General features: G+C 39.9%; 1 protein-coding gene across 1 annotated transcript in view; it reads left to right on the forward strand.

Moving 5' to 3' along the window:
- KMT2A (lysine methyltransferase 2A) overlaps positions 1-19,926 on the forward strand; it is an 89,685-nt gene that overhangs the window by 56,479 nt on the left and 13,280 nt on the right. Inside the window, exons 17-33 of the mRNA XM_008062920.2 lie at positions 604-788; positions 1,651-1,824; positions 2,556-2,666; positions 2,941-3,014; positions 3,925-4,118; positions 4,451-4,557; positions 6,143-6,280; positions 6,548-6,706; positions 7,467-7,584; positions 7,704-7,782; positions 9,697-9,857; positions 10,056-10,241; positions 10,451-14,681; positions 15,341-15,421; positions 16,312-16,376; positions 17,496-17,666; positions 19,341-19,415. Of these exons, the coding sequence (XP_008061111.2) occupies positions 604-788; positions 1,651-1,824; positions 2,556-2,666; positions 2,941-3,014; positions 3,925-4,118; positions 4,451-4,557; positions 6,143-6,280; positions 6,548-6,706; positions 7,467-7,584; positions 7,704-7,782; positions 9,697-9,857; positions 10,056-10,241; positions 10,451-14,681; positions 15,341-15,421; positions 16,312-16,376; positions 17,496-17,666; positions 19,341-19,415 (6,309 nt within the window). The remainder of the gene's footprint in view (positions 1-603; positions 789-1,650; positions 1,825-2,555; positions 2,667-2,940; positions 3,015-3,924; positions 4,119-4,450; positions 4,558-6,142; positions 6,281-6,547; positions 6,707-7,466; positions 7,585-7,703; positions 7,783-9,696; positions 9,858-10,055; positions 10,242-10,450; positions 14,682-15,340; positions 15,422-16,311; positions 16,377-17,495; positions 17,667-19,340; positions 19,416-19,926) is intronic.

The raw sequence follows: 19,926 nt of genomic DNA on the forward strand, positions 1-19,926 counted from the left end.
ATAAGTAGCATTGTGCTACGTTTATGCCCACTTATCTCGAACACAAGCTTTTAAAGTATTTATTTGCTGTCCTTGTGGGTACCATAACCTATTTTATTTTATTTTTTTGAGTTGGAGTCTCACTCTGTCGCCCAGACTGGAGTGCAGTGGCCACTCCCGGCCACCGCAGCCTCGACCTGCTGGGCTCCGGTGATCCTTCCGCCTCAGCCTTCCAAGTAGCTGGAACTACAGGCGCGCGCTACCACACCTGGCTTATTTTTGATTTATTGTAGAGATGAAGTCTTGCCAAGTTGCCCAGACAGGTCTCGAACCCGCAGGCTCAGGCAATCCACTCCCCTCAGCCTCCCAAAGGCGCGGGATTACAGGCTGAGCCACCAAGCCTGGCTCCATAACCTATTAATTCACCAGTAACTAAATTCTGGATTAGTGTTAATTAATAATGTCCCTTTTAGAGATCAATATGTGTAATACCCAAGGAGATATTAGAATCTTAATGCAGTTCCTAAAACACAGCTTTATAAAGTGCATTCAGTGGAATAGTTTTCTCTTCTCTCTCTCCTACTGTTCAGAGAACTTCATCATTGTAGGTTTTTGTTTTCCTAGATGAGATGTATGAGATTCTATCTAATCTGCCAGAAAGTGTGGCTTATACTTGTGTGAACTGTACTGATCGACACCCTGCAGAGTGGCGACTGGCTCTTGAAAAAGAGCTTCAGATTTCTCTGAAGCAAGTTCTGACAGCCTTGTTGAATTCTCGGACTACCAGTCATTTGCTCCGCTACCGGCAGGTAAGCCAAATTCATTTTGTTTTCTGAACACTTGTTCTTAAGTAGTTTTTACCTGGTAAGAGAATGGGGTTTTTTGTTTATTTTATTTTGCTTTGTTTCATTTTCTTCACTTCATTTTGTAGGTAACTTCTTTTGGCCGTAATCATTAGAAACATTTGTAGAGCCAAGAGATAGAATCTTTTTTGTAATAAGAAACAAGAAGGGGCCATATCTTCAATGGCTAGCAGTTGTAATAAGAAATTTGGACTTTATACTCTGAAAGTGGTGGGGAGCCAGTGAAAGTCTATTCAAGAGAGTATTCTGACCAGAGTTGCTTTTTTATTTTAAAAAATTATTCTGACTGGAGTGGAGAGGGAAAATTGGAGATGCTTAAGCCCAGTGGCAGGAGCAATAGTCAGGAAGCAGTCAACTTGAAAGCCGCTACTTTTAAAAAAGTTCTTGTAAGTTGTGAACTATGCATTTATAAAATAGGCATCAGGAGCACAAAGTATAATGTTGAAAGACCACATGGATAACTTTTAACTCAGATTAAGGTTGCTGTTTTATCTTTTAATAGAACTCCATTTTTTGAATAGGAAAATTAGCTGTTATCTCTGTTGTACTAAAAAAGAACTAAACATGGTTTTAATTTCTTCATACTAGGTTTGGAAATTATCAAGCAAAACTCATAAGTTAGCCTAGCCAAGCTATTAGATAACAGACTCATTTTAACTTTCATATTTGAGAACTCTGATTGTTTTCATGCTCTTTGGATTTTATAATATGAATCATTCAGTACTATCCTTATTAATTTTAATAGAATTTGCATGGATACCTCATTTTTAGTGTTAGATAAAAAGAAACATATCTTTCCTGGCAATAGGCTGCCAAGCCTCCAGACTTAAATCCTGAGACAGAGGAGAGTATACCTTCCCGCAGCTCCCCAGAAGGACCTGATCCACCAGTTCTTACTGAGGTCAGCAAACAGGATGATCAACAGCCTTTAGATCTGGAAGGAGTTAAGAGGAAAATGGACCAAGGGAACTACACATCTGTGGTATGTCTCTATAGCAAACTACCACAATTTCAAGTACCAATGTAGCTTCCTTGTATCTTTGGGGGATGAGGCTAGATGTAAGTAAATTAAAAAATAATTTGTATTATATTTAGAAATGTCATGGACTTTAGACACCTAAAAATGTACGAGTTATTTTAACTGTGATTTAGTAGGGTTATGATAGGAAAGGTAATGTCTGAAAATGGTTCTTTTGTTTGGCTTTTATGTATGTTCTCTGAAAATTACTTTTGTATTAAAAAGATGCACTAAGAACTGTTTATGGGGAAAATGCTAACGTGAAACTAATTGGTTTTCTCCTTTTGAGATCAGATCTGAATAATATGCCTTTCTTTATAAGGTATTCATTTGTAGATAGATGTATGCTAATATTTTGATTTTAAGGATATATAAGAAATGATCATTATCTTCTGGTCTATATTTGCTGTTCTGTTGTTTACTTATTTTTGTCTAAATAAAAAATCTGTTTGGGTAACTTACCATGATACAGTTAATTTGTTTGCATTCTTACCTTATTAGCCTGCCATCTCTTGTCAAAATTTATTGGGGAACTGAATCCCAAAGGTGTCAACCAAAGAGAATTGTACCATATTAAAATAGGGTGTGAGTTTCTGGTGGATCTCTGTGCTGGTTGATTAAGGAGGGAAGAGGAAATGGTTTTGAAAGCATACTGTTTTATGAATAATTAATGTGTGTTTTTTTTAAATATACAGTTGGAGTTCAGTGATGATATTGTGAAGATCATTCAAGCAGCCATTAATTCAGATGGAGGGCAGCCAGAGGTTAAAAAAGCCAATAGCATGGTCAAGTCCTTTTTTATCCGGGTGAGTGATACTACTAGTTCATGTTTTTAATGCTTACCTCTGAGTAATTACAGTTGGACTTGTTCTCTTCTGCTTTTTGCTTTGCCATATATAAGGCATCTTTTGATTTAATTTGGTCCTCTGATTTTTTGGGAAGAAGTTGGTAAGGTTGCCAGAGTGGCTGAATCTTTCACTTGGTGGTCTGACATGATATTGACAGAGAAGCTGGTGTCAGTTTTTATGTAGTTTCCAGATGAATGTTCATATGTTTTCATTTTGTTTGTTTTTCTTTTAGCAAATGGAACGTGTTTTTCCATGGTTCAGTGTCAAAAAGTCCAGATTTTGGGAGCCAAATAAAGTATCAAGCAAGTAAGTACATTCAGTATAACTTTTTTTCTCTTCATGTCAGAGAGAAATCTGAGAATGCTCATATTTCCAGACTGAGGTTTTCCAAGAGGTTTTAATATTAGAAATAAATCAGTTGGAATGCCCTTTCAGTGCTGGTTTGGAGATAACACTTAATATTTGTTGTAAGCTATTGCCTTTTCCTCCTTACTTTTATATTTGTTGTATCTTAGGGAACTTGGTTTAATTAATGGCATATATTAAACACGTGTGTGATATAGCCAGCTAGTTGACAGTGTTATAAATGAGTTCTGTTTTACTTAGTTCAAATGGGGCTCTCTAATTCTCTTTTTTGAGTAGGAGTGTCACCCTATCACCCAGGCTGGAGTGCAGTGACACACTCATGGCCACCACAGCCTCGATCTGCTGGGTTCAGGTGATCCTTCCACCTCAACCTTCCAAGTAGCTGGAACCACAGGAGTGCACCACCTTGCCTGGCTAATTTTTTTGATTTATTGTAGAGACGAGGTCTCGCTAAAGTGCCTAGGCTGGTCTTGAACCCCTGGACTCAGGCAGTCCTCTTGCCTATGCCTCCCAAAATGCTGGGATTACAGGCATGAGCCAGTGTGCCTGGCTAGTTCTCTTGATTTCTCCCTATATAACCTTTAATTTTTATTCTAGTAAATTATTTTGAGTTTTGATAAGATTGCCATTTACTTCTGGAAGTTTAACTAAGTCATATATTGAGGCAGAATTTTTTAAAATATTGAAGTTCTGTTTACTTAAGCAGTTTTCACATTCTATAACTTGTTCTTACATTCTGGGAATGGCTTATGCATGGGGTACCTGGTAATATCAAGAGTCTGATTATTTTGTGCAACTCTAGGTCTATTGTAGGAGTTCAATAAATGCTTGTTGACTCGATTATTTTCAGCAGTGGGATGTTACCAAACGCAGTGCTTCCGCCTTCACTTGACCATAATTATGCTCAGTGGCAGGAGCGAGAGGAAAACAGCCACACTGAGCAGCCTCCTTTAATGAAGAAAATCATTCCAGCTCCCAAACCCAAAGGACCTGGAGAACCAGATTCACCAACTCCTCTACATCCTCCTACACCACCAATTCTGAGTAAGACACCAAAAGAAGAGCCAATCTCAATTTCTCTCTAGACTGACTTTTGTGAATCTAAATTTAATATATTTGGTATCAGGAAGAAATTTTCTGGTCATCCTTAAGTGTAATAAAACCATTATTTTTGCTTCACTTGAGACGTTAATAAGAACTTGATATAAATACTCTTGAGTATTGTAATATAGATGGTGAGATAGCATAACTCTGAATACTTTTTGAAAAGTGTTTACTTTATAGGGTGTAAGCTCTTTAAGCTGAACTGTTTTCCTTTCTCCTAGAAACCAGACATAGTATTGCCAATTTTAACTGGATGTCTTCCGGGTTCCCAGGTACTGATAGGAGTCGAGAAGATAGTCCAGAGCTGAACCCACCCCCAGGCATAGAAGATAATAGACAGTGTGCATTATGTTTGACGTATGGTGATGACAGTGCTAATGTAAGTACTTCAGAATATGAGGTCTTAGTTAATAGATACCCCAAAAAAACTGTTTGTCCTTGTGTCTACACTTGATAAATGGGTGCCATTTATTAAGTTGCATATTAAAAAGCTTGTCATTAATGTAAAATAGCAGAATGGCTAAGATCCCCAGTTCTGACAGTTTTGCCTGAATTCATTTCTGTGCTTAACTGCCTATTGTTGACCTTGGAAAACTGAGGGTCTCTGACCCTCAGTTTCATCTTTAAGATGAGGATGGTAATGCTTATCTCAGAGTGGTGGGAGGATTAAATGAAATAATATATGTAAAGCCTCTCTGTGTATGGCACATAGTAAACTTACAATTTAAAAAATGGTTTTTATGTTTTGTTTTGTTTTTTTGAGTTGGAGTCTCACTCTGTCGCCCAGACTGGAGTGCAGTGGCCGCTCCCGGCCACCGCAGCCTCGACCTGCTGGGCTCCGGCAATTCTTCTGCCTCAGCCTTCCAAGTAGCTGGAACTACAGGTGCGCGCTACCACACCCAGCTAATTTTTTGATTTATTGTAGAGGTGAGGTCTCGCCAAGTTGCCCAGGCAGGTCTCGAACCTGCAGGCTCAGGCAATCCACTTACCTCAGCCTCCCAAGGCGCGGGATTACAGGCTGAGCCACCGAGCCCTAAAAAATGGTTTTTAATACAACCTGAAAGAACTGGCTTCAAAATGCAGTTTTAAAGAAGTTGGTGTACATGTTTATAAACTTGCCATATATTGCTCATTTTAGGTTCTCTCAATTTATAAAATATTTTCAGTCTGTGGAGAAAGTAATCTAGAAAGGAAGAAAATGGAAACAAAACATTGAAAAATGAGTGGTGATTTTTGTGTTCATCTCTAAATTAAAGAATTGAGGTTGGGCATGATGGCTCATGCCTGTAATCTCAACACTTTAGCAGACCAAAGCGGGAGGGTTGCTTGAGGCCAGGAGTTCAAGACCAGCCTGGGCAACTTAGTGAGACCTCATCTCTACTAAAAAATTAGTTGGGTGTGGGGGCTCATGCCTGTAGTCCCAGCTGAGACTGGTAGATTCCCTTGAGCCTAGGAGGTCTAGGATGCAGTGAGCTATGATTATGCCACTGCACTCCTACTTGGGCAACAGAGCGAGACCCTGTCTCTTTTAAAAAAAAAAATGGTTGGACATGTTGGCTCAACCTATAATCCTAGTACTTTGAGAGGCCAAGACAAGAGGATTTCCTGAGCCCAGGGGTTTGAGATCAGCCTGGGCAACTTGGTGAAACCTCATTTCTACAATAAATCAAAAAATAAGCAGGGCATGGTAGTGTATGCCTGCAGTTCCAGTTACTTGGAAGGCTGAGGTAGAAGAATTGCCTAAGCCCAGCAGGTTGAGGCTGTGGTGGCCGTGAGCATGCTACTGCACTCCAGCCTGGGTGACAGAGTGAGACTCCAACGCAAAAAAAAAAAAAAAAAAAAAAATATATATATATATATATATATTTGCTTTCTTGAGATTGTTTTCACTGAGATAAAGCTAATGCCAAGGCAAACTTTATTATTATGTTCTTTAAGAAAAGAGAAATCTCTTTATTTTGTAGGATGCTGGCCGTTTGCTATACATTGGCCAAAATGAGTGGACACATGTAAATTGTGCTTTGTGGTCAGCAGAAGTGTTTGAAGATGATGATGGATCACTAAAGAATGTGCATATGGCCGTGATTAGGGGCAAGCAGCTGGTAAGACATTATGGGTAAATTTTATTAAAGAGATTCCCTCTCAGTTTCTATATGTTCTTTTGTGGGTGAATGTGGCCTCACTGATTTTTTTACGGTGTCTTCAGCATAGAGTTAGTCAGCAAGTATTGGTACATATAATTCAGCAGATTACCAATAAATAAAATGAATTGTAGGAAACCTAGAATGAGGTGATTCTATAGAAAAGATGGAGAATGTCTTAAAATACCTGAAAGTCTGAATAGGATTCTGTTCTTTTTGGATTTTTAGAGATGTGAATTCTGCCAAAAGCCAGGAGCCACCGTGGGTTGCTGTCTCACATCCTGCACCAGCAATTATCACTTCATGTGTTCCCGAGCCAAGAACTGTGTCTTTCTGGATGATAAAAAAGTGTATTGTCAGCGACATCGGGATTTGATCAAAGGCGAAGTGAGAGAGCTTTAGTTGCTTTTCTTTCTTTCTTTTTTTTTTTAAAATAGACTTTACTTTTTAGAGCAGATTTAGGTTCTTAGCAAAGAGCAGAAGGTACAGAGATTTCCCATATACCTCCTGCCCCCACATATGCACAGCATCCTCCATTATCAGCATCCTTTACCAGAGTGGCACGTTTGTTGCAACTAATGTACCTACATTGATATATCATTATCTTGAATCCACAGTTTACGTTATGATTCGCTCTTCGTGTTGTTCATTCTATGAGTTTGAGCATTATTCACCATTATAATATCATATGAAGTATTTTTAGTGCCCTAAAAATCACCTGTGCATCCCTACTTCCCCCAGTCCTACGCATCCACTGATGTTTTTCCTGTCTCTATAGTCTTACCATATCCAGAGTTCCACATAGTTGGATTATATAGTATGTAGCCTCTTCAGACTGGCTTCTTCCACTTAGCAATATGCATTTAAGTTTCCTTCAAGTCTTTTCATGGCTTGTTTAGTAGCTTTTTTTAATTCTCTAGGAATTCAGGAGATAAAGACAGAAAAATAGCAATATTGTAATCTGTTTTGCCTTCCAACTAGATGTTCCTAGAAACACCGCCTCTTATGGGAAATGGAGAAGTCCTGCTAGTGAAACAGAAGGATGGTTTTTAGATGTGCTCTGTGCTTTCCCTCTTAGTGAATTAGCAATATGAGTATAATGTGTAAAGGGATAGCCTATTAACAGCTACCATGGGTTTTATTTAAGGTGGTTCCCGAGAATGGATTTGAAGTTTTTAGAAGAGTGTTTGTGGACTTTGAAGGAATCAGCTTGAGAAGGAAGTTTCTCAATGGCTTGGAACCAGAAAATATCCACATGATGATTGGTATGACCTAACCTTGGTTACTAAGAAAGGCTGTATATATCACAGGCACTTTCTAGTCCTCAATTAGAAAATGACCCTTCTCATGATTTCCTCTAATCAATTCTTCTTTCCTTGGTTAGGCTCTATGACAATTGACTGCTTAGGAATTCTGAATGATCTCTCTGACTGTGAAGATAAGCTCTTTCCCATTGGATATCAGTAAGTAGCACAATAAAGAGAAGACAGCAGTCCCCACAACTTAACCACCCTGAAGGCATGTGCAGGTCATTAAATGTAGAGGCATACTTATTAGCTACTTTTAACTGCTACTAAAAATTTACTCCTTTTTTGACAAACTCTCTGATTCGTCTGCCTATACATTGGGATGAAAGCAGCATTTTATGTTAGCTAAATCTGGTTATAAAAGGAACGTACTGCTGGCATAATTTCAGAATCATTTAAAAATAAAACCTAGGGCAACCCCCTCGGGTCCCCTCTCACTGTGGGAGCTTTTCTGTCCTCTCAATAAATCCTGCTTTCTATATAAATAAATAAATAACCTGAATAGAAAACACAGAGTCAGTTTCTTGAATTCTCTACATTTCATTCATCTGGATGTAAAAGTCCAGCTTGTTTTCATGGATCATATACCCCGTGCCTTGTATAGGTCCTTTCAAAAATATAGGGCCGGGTATGGTGGCTCACACCTATAATCCCAGCACTTTGGGAGTTTGAGGAAGGAGGGTTGCTTGAGCCCAGGAGTTTGAGACCAGCCTAGGCAACATAGTGAGACCTCGTCTCTATAAATAAAATCAGCTGGGCATGGTGGCATGTGCCTATAGTCCCAAGTACTTGGGAGCCTGAGCTCAGGAGTTCGAGGCTTCTGTGAGCCATGGTAATGCCACAAGTACTCCAGCCTGGGTGACAGAGTGAGACCCCAACTCAAAAAATTAAATAAATAAGTAAAGATATAAACCCCGTAATAATAATCAAATTCTTCCATAATAATTTATAATTAGGCCAGGAACGCTGACTCAAACCTGTAATCACAGCATTTTGGGAGGCCAAGGCAAGAGGATTGCCTGAGCCCAGGGGTTTAAGACCAACCTGAGCAACTTGGTGAGACCTCATCTCTACAATATATCAAAAAATTGCCGGGCGTGGTAGCACGCATCTGTAGTTCTGGCTACTTGGAAGGCTGAGGCGGAAGGATCACCTTAGCCCAACAGATTGACACTGGGGTGGCCATGAGCATGTCACTGCACTCCAGCCTGGGCAACAGAATGAGACTCTGACTCAAAAAAAAAAAAAAAAAAGAATTTACAATCTTTCCTATATGAAACATTGTTAAAATGTCTAACCAACTGACAATATAAATTCACGATTCCCCTTCTACTGCTTCCCTTGGGAGTCTCCTTTTGCAGTATATACTCTAACTCATTTTGCATTCCAAATCGTTTTTTAAAAATTTTTTTATTGAAGTAAAATATACATACATAATTTACCATCTTTACCATTTTTAAGTATAGAGTTCAGTAGTAATGAATATATTTATATATATATATATTTTCTCCCACTACTCCTCCTCCTCACTGCATTCCAAATCTGATTATACAACCTTTACTCCTCATTTAGCTGGAAGCACTTTGTACAAACTAGGCTCCACCAGCATTCAGTAAAGTTGAAGCCATTTATTTCCTTTGTCTCGTGAAGCTTTTCTCCCAAAGGACATACCTCAGGTGTACTGTGTTTTGTTTTTTTTATTAATTTAGGGCTTCAATTTGTACACATTGTGAGGTACTAATAGTCCTTTCCTGAAGGCCAATAACGTTTTTATGGTAGTTAGTATTTTTCTTTCTTTAACTTCCAGGATATTTTACTATATTTGACACCTGCTTAAATACAATTTTAAAAATTGTATGCTTTTTCTCAGAGGCTAGGAAAAAACAAGGACTTCAAAAAGCTTGGAGCAACATAACTAGGGGGATCTATATGAAGAACCTATGAATTAAAGCTAAATTCTATAAATCAAGGCATCCAGGGAATCTAGGATGAGGAGAGGTTTTGATAAATGTCAGTTTCTGCTTCTGTCCTCTCACTTATGGTGATTTTTTTCCCAAATCTATTTGTCAGGTGTTCCAGGGTTTACTGGAGCACCACAGATGCTCGCAAGCGCTGTGTCTATACATGCAAGATAATGGAGTGCCGTCCTCCAGTTGTAGAACCAGATATCAACAGTACTGTGGAACATGATGAAAATAGAACCATTGCCCATAGTCCAACATCTTTTATAGGTGAGTCTTTAATCAAGATGGGACTTGAACTTGATTTTGAGAATACTGTGATTGAAAAGTGGAAGAAAAGTCATTTATCTGGGAGGTCTCATTTGTTTCCAGTTTTGCATTTACCTAGTAGCTGGCTTTTAATTGGTTCATTTGTTTGATATTTTAATTGGGCTTTTTTTAGTTAAGACTTTTTATTTCCTGCCACAGAAAGTTCATCTAAAGAGAGTCAAAACACAGCTGAAATTGTAAGTCCTCCGTCACCAGATAGACCTCCTCATTCGCAAACCTCTGGTTCCTGTTATTATCATGTCATCTCAAAGGTCCCTAGGATTCGAACACCCAGTTATTCTCCAACACAGAGATCCCCTGGCTGTCGGCCATTGCCCTCTGCAGGTAAAAATACTTCATTGATCTACTTGACCTCATGTCAACCCAAAAATTAATTTGTAATTCTAGGCAACTTTATCTTGGTGACTTTTGCTAATTTGGAAAGTAGATTTCCAGTTACCTATAAATATACATAGTGAAATCATTGAAGCTAGTAAGTTCTACACATTTGTTCTATCTATAATAGACTTTATTACTTTTCCCCTTTTGTTTAGGAAGTCCTACTCCAACCACTCATGAAATAGTTACAGTGGGTGATCCTTTGCTCTCCTCTGGACTTCGAAGCATTGGCTCCAGGCGTCACAGTACTTCTTCCTTGTCACCCCAGCGGTCCAAACTCCGGATAATGTCTCCAACAAGAACTGGGAGTACATACTCTAGGAATAGTATTTCCTCAGTCTCCACCATTGGATCCGCTACAGATCTTGAGTCAAGTGCCAAAGCAGTTGATCATGTCTTAGGGCCACTGAGTTCAAGTACTAATTTAGGGCAAAACACTCCCACCTCTTCAAATTTGCAAAGGACAGCTGTTACTATAGGCAGTAAAACCAGTCACTTGGATGGATCTTCATCTTCAGAAGGGAAGCAGTCCAGTGCTTCAGACCTGGTAACCAAGAGCTCTTTAAAGGCAGAGAAGACCAAAATGCTGAGTTCCAAGAATTCAGAGGGATCTACACATAATATGGCTTACTCTGGAATTCCTAAACTGGCCCCACAGGTTCATAACACAACATCTAGAGAATTGAGTGTTAGTAAAATTAGCACTTTTGCCGAACCCTCTTCGGTGCCGTTTTCTTCTAAAGAGGCTCTTGCCTTCCATCTGAGAGGGCAAAGGAACGATCGTGACCAACACACAGATTCTACTCAATCAGCAAACTCTCCAGATGAAGATACTGAAGTCAAAACCTTGAAGCTATCTGGAATGAGCAATAGATCATCCATTATCAATGAACATATGGGATCTAGTTCTAGAGACAGGAGACAGAAAGGGAAAAAATCTTGTAAAGAAACCTTCAGAGAAAAGCATTCAAGCAAATCTTTTTTGGAACCTGGTCAGGTGACAACTGGTGAGGAAGGAAACCTAAAGCCAGAGTTTGTTGATGAGGTTTTAACTTCTGAGTATATGGGGCAACGACCTTGTAATAATGTTTCTTCTGATAAGATTGGAGATAAAGCCCTTTCTGTTCCAGGAGTCCTCAAAGCTCCACCCATGCAAGTAGAAGGATCTGCCAAGGAATTGCAGGCACCCCGGAAACGCACAGTGAAAGTGACACTGACACCTCTAAAAATGGAAAGTGAGAGTCAATCCAAAAATGCCCTGAAAGAAAGTAGTCCTGCTTCCCCTTTGCAAATAGAGTCAACATCTCCCACAGAACCAATTTCAGCCTCTGAAAGTCCAGGAGATGGTTCAGTGGCCCAACCAAGCCCCAATAATACCTCATCCCAGGATTCTCAAAGTAATAGCTATCAGAATCTTCCAGTACAGGACAGAAACTTAATGCTTCCAGATGGCCCCAAGCCTCAGGAGGATGGCTCCTTTAAGAGGAGATATCCCCGTCGCAGTGCCCGTGCACGTTCTAACATGTTCTTTGGGCTCACCCCACTCTATGGAGTAAGATCTTACGGTGAAGAAGACATTCCATTCTACAGCAGCTCAACTGGGAAGAAGCGAGGCAAAAGATCAGCTGAAGGACAGGTGGATGGGGCTGATGACTTAAGCACTTCAGATGAAGATGACTTATACTATTACAATTTCACTAGAACAGTGATTTCTTCAGGTGGAGAGGAACGGTTGGCATCCCATAATTTATTTCGGGAGGAAGAACAGTGTGATCTTCCAAAAATTTCACAGTTAGATGGTGTTGATGATGGGACAGAGAGTGATACTAGTGTCACAGCCACAACAAGAAAAAGCAGCCAAATTCCAAAAAGAAATGGTAAAGAAAATGGAACCGAGAACTTAAAGATTGATCGCCCTGAAGATGCTGGGGAAAAGGAACATGTCATTAAGAGTTCCGTTGGCCACAAAAATGAGCCAAAGATGGATAATTGCCACTCTGTAAGTAGAGTTAAAACACAGGGACAGGATTCCTTGGAAGCTCAGCTCAGCTCATTGGAGTCAAGCCGCAGAGTCCATACAAGTACTCCCTCAGACAAAAATTTACTGGACACCTATAATACTGAGCTCCTGAAATCGGATTCAGACAATAACAACAGTGATGACTGTGGGAATATCCTGCCTTCAGACATTATGGACTTTGTGCTAAAGAATACTCCATCCATGCAGGCTTTGGGTGAGAGCCCAGAGTCATCTTCATCAGAACTCTTAAATCTTGGCGAAGGTTTGGGTCTTGACAGTAATCGGGAAAAAGACATGGGTCTTTTTGAAGTATTTTCTCAGCAGCTGCCAACAACAGAACCTGTGGACAGTAGTGTCTCTTCTTCTATCTCAGCAGAGGAGCAGTTTGAGTTGCCTCTGGAGCTACCGTCTGATCTTTCTGTCCTAACCACCCGGAGTCCCACTGTCCCTAGCCAGAATCCCAGTAGACTAGCTGTCATCTCAGACTCAGGAGAGAAGAGAGTAACCATCACAGAAAAGTCTGTAGCCTCCTCTGAAGGTGACCCAGCACTGCTGAGTCCAGGAGTAGATCCAACTCCTGAAGGCCACATGACTCCTGATCATTTTATTCAAGGACACATGGATGCAGACCACATCTCTAGCCCTCCCTGTGGTTCAGTGGAGCAAGGTCATGGCAATAATCAGGATTTAACTAGAAACAGTAGCACCCCTGGCCTTCAGGTACCTGTTTCCCCTACTGTTCCTATCCAGAACCAAAAGTATGTGCCCAATTCTACTGATAGTCCTGGCCCATCTCAGATTTCTAATGCAGCTGTCCAGACCACTCCACCCCACCTGAAACCAGCCACTGAGAAACTCATTGTTGTTAACCAGAACATGCAACCACTTTATGTTCTTCAAACTCTTCCAAATGGAGTGACCCAAAAAATTCAATTGACCTCTTCTGTTAGTTCTACACCCAGTGTGATGGAGACAAATACTTCAGTATTGGGGCCCATGGGAAGTGGTCTCACCCTAACCACAGGACTAAATCCAAACTTGCCAACCTCTCAGTCTTTGTTCCCTCCTGCTAGCAAAGGATTGCTCCCCATGTCTCATCACCAGCACTTACATTCCTTCCCTGCAGCTACTCAAAGTAGTTTCCCACCCAACATCAGCAATTCTCCTTCCGGCCTACTTATTGGGGTTCAGCCTCCTCCAGATCCCCAACTTTTGGTTTCAGAAGCCAGTCAGAGGACAGACCTCAGTACCACAGTGGTCACTCAATCCCCTGGACTCAAGAAAAGAGCCATATCTCGTCTACATACCCGAAAGAATAAAAAACTTGCTCCATCTAGTACCCCATCAAACATTGCCCCTTCTGATGTGGTTTCTAATATGACATTGATTAACTTTACACCCTCCCAGCTTTCAAATCATCCCAGTCTGTTAGATTTGGGGTCACTTAATACTTCATCTCACCGAACTGTTCCCAACATCATAAAAAGATCTAAATCTGGCATCATGTATTTTGAACAGGCACCCTTGTTACCACAGAGTGTGGGAGGAACTGCTGCCACAGTGGCGGGCACATCAACAATAAGCCAGGATACTAGCCACCTCACATCAGGGCCCGTGTCTGGCTTGGCATCCGGTTCCTCTGTCTTGAATGTTGTATCCATGCAAACTACAACAACCCCTACAAGTAGTGCATCAGTTCCAGGACATGTCACTTTAACCAACCCACGATTGCTTGGTACCCCAGATATTGGCTCAATAAGCAATCTTTTAATCAAAGCTAGCCAGCAAAGCTTGGGGATTCAGGACCAGTCTGTGACTTTACCGCCAAGTTCAGGAATGTTTCCACAACTGGGAACATCACAGACTCCCTCTACTGCTACAATGACAGCAGCATCAAGCATCTGTGTGCTCCCCTCTACTCAGACTACGGGCATAACAGCTGCTTCACCTTCTGGGGAACCAGAAGAACACTATCAACTTCAGCATGTGAACCAGCTCCTTGCCAGCAAAACTGGAATTCTCTCTTCGCAGCATGATCTTGATTCTGCTTCAGGGCCCCAGGTATCCAACTTTACACAGACAGTAGATGCTCCTAATAGCATGGGGCTAGAGCAGAACAAGGCTTTACCCTCAGCTATACAAGCCAGCTCAGCCTCTCCTGGAGGCTCTCCAGCTTCTGGACAGCAGTCAGCAAGCCCTTCAGTGCCGGGTCCCACTAAACCCAAACCAAAAATCAAACGGATTCAGTTGCCTCTGGACAAAGGGAATGGCAAGAAGCACAAAGTTTCCCATTTGCGGACCAGTTCTGCTGAAGCACACATTCCAGACCAAGAAGCCAACACAACATCCCTGACCTCAGTCACAGGGTGAGAGATGCAAGTATTAGCTGTGCTGGGTCTATGGGATTTTGTGCTCTGCGTTAGGGACTATTGATGTGGTAGTCTTTTGGGAGAGTCCTTTTTCCAAACTTCATTATTTGGGAGTTTTCTGGGTTTTTACTCCCCCCCCAGTGGTGATTTATAGAACAAAATTTAGTTCCATCTGTGGGCAGTTTGTCTCTTGAATAGAACTGTATCTCTAATTACTCTTTGCTTTGATTTCAAATGGTTCTGCTATTTGCTCCTGCTTTTTGTTTGTTTGCTGAGGCATAGGATGCTAGAGAATGATTATTCTTGTCCAGAGAACAAAGCTCCCTATTGTAATCCTCATGAATTCTTTTCCTTGAGCTTTATCATGAAGTATAGTGTACATAAAGTACACAAGTGAATTTTTACATATGTGTGCACCTTTGTAGCTGCCACTCAGATCAAGATATAGCATCCAGAAGGGCCTTGTGCCCTCTCTTCTAAGGTCAGTAGATCAAGGTAACTGTTATTCTAAACTTTTTGGCTGTAGGTTAATTTTACTGCCTCATAAATGGTATTACATTCTGGTAGAATGATTTATTTAGACTGACCTCTACATTTAATTCGATGCATATTTACTGGTGGTTTTTCTTGAAATGATACAAATGACTCTGTTCCAGGACTCCAGGAGCAGAGGCTGAGCAGCAGGAAACAGCTAGTGTGGAACAGTCCTCGCAAAAGGAGTGTGGGCAACCTGCAGGGTAAGCTTAAAAATTAATCCTCTGAGACTAAGCTCGCAATTCTGTCTGCCTCATTTAAAAAATAGTTCTTCTTGATTTGCATTGATTTGTGTTTTCTTGCCAAAGTTTTTTTTAATAGGAGTAATACAAGCTTGTAAACAAACATAGGATTATTTAAATAACAAGTAATGGTTCCCTGTTCAATTTCCCCCCATCTGTTCCCTAGAGGTAATCATTGCTAATAATTTGTTTTTATCCACACAGACATTTCTATGCGTATACCTGGTGTATACATGAATATGTATATAATTTTTTTACATAAAAAGAATAATACTGTACATACCGTTCTGTACTTGGTTTTCAACTTACTTTGCGTTGTATCCATCTTTCTGTGCCAGTACATATAGGTACATTTCACTTTCTAAATAGCTGCCCCCAAGTCTATTGTATGGGTCTACAATAATATATTTAACTAGTCCCTTATTGATATATACATTTGGATTGTTCCCAGGATTTATTTAATTTCAAACAGTGAAAATTAGTGGTGGTTTACTAACTCATGCAGCTTATTTTTAAACTAGCTAACTTAAGTAACTTTAGAACTGCTTCTGCCAAGTGTCCTTTCATTTTTTTCTAATACTAAGGGTATGAAAAAATTTCAAGGGCAAAATCTATAACTTCAAAAGCAGAAACTTAATAACAAATTTGGTAAAGAATCTCATAAAAAGCAGTTTTATGTTATATACCATACAGTGGTGTGATGGTGGTGTTCATTTTAGTTCTACAGAAAGCCCTTGTGGGGCTTTTAGTAATTGTTTTGAATAACTAACATGGCTGTATTGGCAGATTATGAACTGTTTTTCTCTGCATTGAACTAACTGATGTTACAGCTCACATTTATTTTTATTTAGGCAAGTGGCTGTTCTTCCAGAGAGTCAGGTGACACAAAATCCAGCAAATGAACAAGAAAGTACAGGTATGTGTGTGGGTAACAGGTTAGAATCAGAATTTCAAAGCTAAAAGGTCTATAAAATCACCTGCTTTAATTCTTTATGTTCTACATTTAAAAAAAACCTAAGCTCCAAAGAAGTCAAATGATTGGCCAAAGTTATAGAACCTACCTCCTGACATAGTACATATTCTGTGATCATCTGTCAGCTAAAAGACTCAAAGCAACACCTATAAATACTTTTTTGCTCTACTGGTTCTAACAGAATTGAGATTTAAATAGTAAAAACCTGGTTTAATCACTGAAAAAAAACAAGAATCATTTTTATTAGATAGTCAGATTTTAATTACAACATTAGATATGTCTTCATAGCATTTTCATCAGTTCTAATGAATGTAATCAGGAAACAACTGGTCACCTCAGTGTTAGCGAGCTCTGGATATAAGGCCTTTCCCAGTTCTATAGATGAGACTTCCCAAAAGAGAACCAGGCAGAAAAAATGCTTAGGCATAAGTTTTGGGATGTTACCGCATCTTGCTGACTTGCCCATTCCTCGATGAACACATCTGTTTATATAAGAAGGTATTGAGAGGTAGTGGCTGATAGTGCATCTAGAGCCAGATGGGTTGAAATCCCAGCTTTAAGTTTCCTAGCTGTATGACCTTGGGCTAGTTACTTAACTTCTGTCTGCCTCAGTTTTCACACCTTTAAATGGAGATAATAAGAACACCTACTTTACTGGGTTGTTGGGAGGTTTATTTGAGTTAATCTATGTGAAGTTCCTAGAAGAGTGCTTTATTGTATAGTAAGCATTTCATACACATAAATCATTATTATTTTTGACTATGACCCTATTGAGGTCAATTATTTACTGAAAAACAATCACATTGTCATACCAGAAACTATCACAGAGATAACATAACTTCATGTAAAAAAAAAAAAAAAAGTCTTAGTCACGTTCTAGCTGTGACCCAGAGTGAGCTCTTTGAGCCTCAGTTTTGTTATCTGTGAATGGGAATAATAAACCAACTATGGGATGCTATTAGGCTTAGAGATAGTGTGTGTAAAGTACTCTGTACGAAGTCAACATTCAATAAGCATTTGTTATTGTGACCACTTTGGCCCCATCTATTTTCTTCCTCCTAGAACCTAAAACAGTGGAAGAAGAAGAAAGTAATTTCAGCTCTCCGCTGATGCTTTGGCTCCAGCAAGAACAAAAGCGGAAGGAAAGCATTACTGAGAGAAAGCCTAAGAAAGGACTTGTTTTTGAAATTTCCAGTGATGATGGCTTTCAGATCTGTGCAGAGAGTATTGAAGGCAAGTGGATTAATTATGTTGCTCTACCAGCAGAGGTCCTTTTACACCTATGTCTGCATTTTATGAGTTAGTACCATTTAGGTGGGCATTTTGCGCTAGGTGTTATGGAGGATACTTGGCAGACACTGTGCATTTTCCTGGTCCTTGAGAAGTTTATCTTGTTAAAGAAATAGCCATGATTTATGTGCAAAGTTAATGATACAGATTATATTTTCAAGACTGCACTTACCTTAGCAGAGCCCGTAAGAACCATGCTTCTCTCTCCAGCCTTGTCTTTTGCTGTTTCCTCATGCACCTTCCATGCCCTTCTCTTTCCCCATGTGCCTTTGCACTCACTATTCCCTCTGCCTGAAGTGGTCTCCCTGCCCTCACTCATCTGGTGAGCTCAGACAGCCTTCCCCAACCTTCTGAGGCAGCCAAGCACCCTTACTCCCTCCTTTCAAATTCATAATTTGTAAATATTTGTTTACTTTTTATCTCTTTCTCATTCAACAGTGAACTTTCCATAAGGACTGGAATTTTATTTCCTTATTCATTTTTGTATCCCAAGCATGTAGGTGTTCATTAGTCTTTGAAGGACTAGGGAATGTTCTCTAGACCATAATTACTAGAGGAGTTTAAAGGAGAGAACCCACCATGGGTGAATTAGGGTTATCAAAAAACCCATGAAGATTAATAAAATAGAAGATTCTGCTAAAAGAGAAAACAGAATTTAGGTTATACAAGAAGCTATGAGGAGGACTTTCCAAGAAGAAGATATATAAGTTAGAAAGACAGGATTGCATTTGGTGGGTGTAGAGTAATGTCAGGTGGGAAGATGCTGCTGAAATCCATGTCAGGTGGTAGTAAAAGAGAAAATTGGGAAGGTCGGTTGGGCACAAGTTTCGGAGGGCCTTCGGTGCCAAACCATAAGGCCCTTGAAAACTTGAGGGAGTTAATAAAATAGGACGTTTAATGGAGTAGTTGTTTATAAGATAGATTGAACTAGAGATACTTGAAGTCAAGAGGTCACTAATGAGAGTATTGTTAGAGTAGAGATATCAGGTAATAAAGCCCATATTCAGTGGGAAAAGAAAGGAAAGGAAAGAAGAATGCACACACTTGGTGATTGCTTGGATGTGGGGAGTGGAGAGGGAAAAATTCAAGCCTGGTAACTATACAGAGAACAAAGAAGATATGTAAGGAGTATATGGGCTGCACATAAGACATTGAGTGTGGAGCAGTGGTAAGAAATTCAAGTGGAAATGTCTAGCAGACAGTTGGGCATCATAGACTCTTAGACTCTAGTTCCACCCCTTAATTTTAAGGAACCAAGAGGTTATGATCTTCCCATAGTCCAGGTTAAATCATTAATACTAGTGCTGTTTTAGTTAGGGGTACAGGGAATATAATAATATCAAACATCCAGGTGTGGGACCCAGACTTCCATCAAAGGATGTGAATGCATGTAGGTTCTAGAACATGTTGGTTCTAAGGCTGGGTGGTGCATCTTCCTAGCTTCTTTCACATGCATGAACTGATTTAAATTCTAAGAAAAACAGCAACATATTGTTCTAAGGAGGTATATGTTCACGCCGTAGGTATTCTAAGCACAATGCTTGTGCACATCATTAGTATTAACAGGTGTTTGCTCCAATATTTTTTGGCCTTACAATTTTCTTTATTTCCTTACAGATGCCTGGAAGTCCTTAACAGATAAAGTCCAGGAAGCTCGATCAAATGCCCGCCTAAAGCAGCTCTCATTTGCAGGTAATGACTGGAGCTGTTATTCCACTTCTGTCTCATAATATTCTGGTAATTTGGGATTACAGGCTTGAGCTACTGCACCCAACCAATACTTTTTTTTTAAGTTGAAATCATTTTTCATTGGCATTAGACTTCAAATTAAATTTAGGCAGAGTAAAAACTTAGAATTACACTTGTTTTGAATGAACATTTAAGATTTTAATTAATCTAAGGTAGAAACCTCCCAATAACTCTGCTTTTTTCATGTCTGTCTACCTCTCTTAGCGCCTTTCAGATTGGTCCTGGGAAGGCAGGTGAATGGGTACTTAGAGGAATTTAACTATATCTGTAATGGTTTTCTTTTAGAAAGGAAGGGAAGGAAAATATTTAAAGCACATATTAGAAAATATTAACATTTTTTTTGTTTTGTTTTTTGGTTTTTTTGAGTTGGAGTCTCACTCTGTCGCCCAGACTGGAGTGCAGTGGCCGCTCCCGGCCACTGTAGCCTCAACCTGCTGGGCTCTGGTGATCCTTC

The sequence above is a fragment of the Carlito syrichta genome, unplaced genomic scaffold (genome assembly GCF_000164805.1).
Source record: "Carlito syrichta isolate Samal-C Ts95f unplaced genomic scaffold, Tarsius_syrichta-2.0.1 Scaffold305880, whole genome shotgun sequence".
Lineage (NCBI taxonomy): Eukaryota > Metazoa > Chordata > Mammalia > Primates > Tarsiidae > Carlito > Carlito syrichta.